The sequence below is a fragment of the Malania oleifera genome, chromosome 2 (assembly GCF_029873635.1).
Source record: "Malania oleifera isolate guangnan ecotype guangnan chromosome 2, ASM2987363v1, whole genome shotgun sequence".
NCBI lineage: Eukaryota > Viridiplantae > Streptophyta > Magnoliopsida > Santalales > Ximeniaceae > Malania > Malania oleifera.
In genome coordinates this window covers 3,118,470-3,122,326 of record NC_080418.1, presented here as the reverse complement: position 1 = coordinate 3,122,326, position 3,857 = coordinate 3,118,470, and the positions used below count along the sequence as shown (strand labels likewise).

Sequence of the window (3,857 nt, the reverse complement as noted above, 5' to 3'; positions counted from 1 at the left end):
TTCCCAATAGCTCTTTTCCCCAAAAGGGAGAAATGTTGTCTGATGTTATTATGAACTTTTGTTAGGGCAGAGGACGACTGCTCTGAGGTCATGAAGCCGTGTTTGTTTGTTTGTTTGTTTGTTCGTTTTTTTGTTTTTTAAATGTTTAGGGTTCACGTAATCCAGTTTGAAGCAATATTAGTCACAAAGGGTTTAACCTTAAGCAAGGTTAGGAGGCATTGCTTAAATTTACAAAATATTTTTTGACTACCAATACCAATAAAAACAGTCAAATAAATAATTAATTAAAATTAAATTATATAACCTAAGACTAATTTAAGAAATAACAATTTAAGTTAGCTCCTCTTGCACTCCTAAATAAATGCATTTGAAAGTAATACATTTGTAGTATTCTTCAATGCAATATTGAGAAAAGGAAAGACAAATGAGAAAGATTTTATTTTTTTATGTTTAATTATCAAGAAAGAAAATAAAAAATATATTAAATCAATAAACAAAATTTTAATTTTACATATTCTTAATATCTGATTCTTCTTAATATTTAAAATAATTTTTTATTTTAAATAATGTTTGATATAAACAAAAATTATAGTACTTATATTTCTTTCCTCTTCGGTCACAATGAAACTCTTAAAGCTGTATTTGATATTAAAAACTTTAAATTTTGACTTTAAAAAGCTTTATTATGTACAAACTTAAATGTAAAACTCTTGAACTCCAAATTTCACAAAAAGAGGTAAAATTTCTTTAATTTAATAGAAAATATAATGGTGAGAGACAAAAGAAGAATTATACAGTCTGCAGAACTAATGCAGAGGGGGAATTCATTTAAATAAGATAGCGGGAAAATTACGGAGAGAGAAAATTACAGAGAGAAAAAGAGATGGAAGAGAGAGAGAATGCAGCTTTTTTCTACGCTGCTGTCTCTCTCTCAGTCAGTCTCTTGCGCCTTCTTACTTCTCAGCTCTTCTTCTTCTCTTCCTCCGCGTTCTCTTTTTCCTCTTTATTCACAAAGAAAAGAATCCCGCGTTTCTCGAGAAACTTTTTTCTTGTAGCATTCTCTCTCTTCTCTCTCCCACACATTTCTCAATTTCCGCAATTCCTCATCTATCTTCATCTTTATCTTCACTTGTCTGACCTCTGAACTGTAAGGCCAAAACAGATGCTGTCGTGCTCCTCAATTAACTCTCTGCAGACGGGCCCTTCAATGGCTTAACACCAATTCTTGTCTACACCTTCCCTCTAATGGCGGAAAAAGGGGAAGAGAAATTATTAGCTGTGGCTCGCCACATAGCTAAGACCCTGGGCCACAACGACTCCATGGCCGACGACATCCTCCAGATCTTCTCCACCTTCGACGGCAGATTCTCCCGTGACAAGCTCGCCACCATCCACGACGACCCCAGGTCTCTCGCCACCCTCGAACACGCTCTCAACGCCCTCGACCGCCGGATCTCCCAGTACGTCGCCGCTGACCATCCCATCTGGTCCGACTCCGCCGACTCCTCCGCCTTCCTCGACGCGATCGACGAACTCCACACCATCCTCCGCGAGTGGAGCTCTGCGGCCGGTGGCGAGAAATGGGCGAGCGCGTGTATGGTCCGCGCCGAAGATTTGCTGCATCGGGCCATGTTTAGGCTCGAGTATGAGTTTGGGTTGCTGATGGACCGCGGCAGCGAGTCGTTCGAGCTGAGTCGGGGGTACGGGAACGCTGACTCGGCCGACTTCGATTCGGAGGAAGGAGAGGTAGGGGGAGGTGTGATTGGGGACGGCGAGGGCCACGAGATCGCTGTTGCGCACCCCGTCACCGATTATGATCTCGTGATCGATGCGCTTCCGTCTGGTGCGATCAACGATCTGAACGAGATTGCGAGGCGGATGGTGGTGTTGGGGTTTAGCAAAGAATGTTCGCACGTTTACAGCAGTCGCAGGAGGGAGTTTCTGGAGGAGAGCCTCTCCAGGTTAGGAGTACGGCAGCTGAGCATTGAAGAAGTTCATAAAACGGCCTGGTCCGAACTCGAAGACGAGATCGAGCGGTGGATCAAGACCGCGAACGTTGCTTTACGGATTCTATTTCCGAGCGAGCGAAGGCTTTGCAATCGAGTCTTCTTCGGCTTCTCCTCAGCTGCCGATCTCTCCTTCATGGAGGTCTGTCGCGGATCTACGACTCAGCTCTTGAATTTTGCGGACGCCGTCGCGATTGGCTCGCGGTCGCCGGAGCGGTTGTTCAGAATCCTCGACGTGTTTGAAACGCTGAGAGATTTGGTGCCAGAATTCGAAGCCGTGTTCGCCGATCAGTACTGTTTGGTTCTTAGAAACGAAGCGATTACAATCTGGAAAAGGTTGGGGGAAGCAATCAGAGGGATTTTCATGGAACTGGAGAATTTGATCAGTCGAGATCCTGCCAAGACACCGATCCCTGGCGGCGATCTTCATCCGATCACTCGCTATGTCATGAATTACCTCCGTGCTGCATGCCGGTCTCGGCAAACCCTCGAACATATCTTTGATGAAAACATCGAATTTCCTAGCAATTACAGGAAGCCTGATGATAGATCGACTTCATCACCATTATCAGTCCAGATGGTTTGGATAATGGAGTTACTGGAGAGCAACTTGGAGGCAAAGTCGAAGATTTATGAAAACTCTGCCTTGTCCTCTCTTTTCTTGATGAACAATGAGAGGTACATTGTTCAGAAAGTGAAAGACAGCGAATTGGGGACCCTCTTGGGTGAGGATTGGATCCGGAAACATGCTGGAAAGGTCCGATTGTATCTTTCAATTTACCAGAATAGCTCATGGAACAAGGTCTCGGGAGTTTTGAAAATAGACACCGGCTCGCAGGCATCCACCATCGGATCCCTAAGATCTATGATGGAGAAGCTCGTGTTTTTCAATACATCCTTTGAGGATATTTGCAAGTTTCAATCTCAATGTGTCATTTTTGATGAGCAGCTTAGGGAGGACTTGAGGAATACAGTCTCGGAGAATTTGTTGAAAGCATATCAAACCTTTCTTGGGAAGCTTTTAAGCGTTTCTGAACCCGGAAAGAGTGTTGAAAAGCCTGTTAGGCATTACAGTGTTGAGCATGTTCATGCTCGGATCAGCGAGGCGTTCCAGGGATCAGCAGCAGGTGGCAGGAAGTGAAGAAACAGTGCCACTCATTGTTCATGCTGTATCATGAATGTATGTATGTTCTTTTTTTCTTCAATTGTTCTTTATGTAAGTTTTAACCTCAGTGATTCGTGTGCTTTTCATAGCTATTTTAATCTTTGTTTAGCAATTAGCATAGCTTTTTCTGTTTGTTAAATTAGGGATATATATTATATAGGCTTACCAAAGATCAATCAGCCTCAAATGCCTGGCTCCACTGTTAAAATTGTAACACTCTTGTTGAATTGATCCCAGTTTTTCATCAATCATATGGAAGCCATTTTTTAATAGTTCCTGAATAATTTTTTTATTTATATACATATATTTATATGAAGGCTCTGATGCACTCATAAATGCGTCCGCTTTTGCGCGTGCACACACACACACACAGTATATACATATATATTTCGTGTATATATTGAACTCTTGAATTGTTTACCTGTTTCGCTTTTTTTTTTCCATTGAAACCGAGTTGGGGTTTGGGTTCCAAGTTCTGAATCTTCGATGCTGAATTTCTGAATCTGATGTATGCATGCTGGTGTGTGTTTGAGCCATTTGGGCATTGCTGTTGAGAACTATGATTGTCTGTGAAGAGTGATGATCATTTGGCTGTGTTTGTTTCTAGAGTTGCTGGTGTCCAAAGTCCTCTGGAAATTAGTTTTCGTTTTGCATCATTTTAAGTATTTAGCTAAAGCGAATAGCCC

The 3,857-nt window shown here is 42.2% G+C and overlaps 1 protein-coding gene across 1 annotated transcript; it reads left to right on the top strand.

Annotated features, from left to right (window-relative positions):
- Positions 1–847: 847 nt before the first annotated feature.
- LOC131147803 (exocyst complex component EXO70B1-like) lies at positions 848–3,438 on the top strand. Its single transcript, XM_058097382.1, has one exon. It carries the CDS (start codon positions 1,246–1,248, stop codon positions 3,145–3,147), a length of 1,902 nt encoding a protein of 633 aa, XP_057953365.1. The 5' UTR covers positions 848–1,245; the 3' UTR covers positions 3,148–3,438.
- The last annotated feature ends 419 nt before the right edge of the window (positions 3,439–3,857 follow it).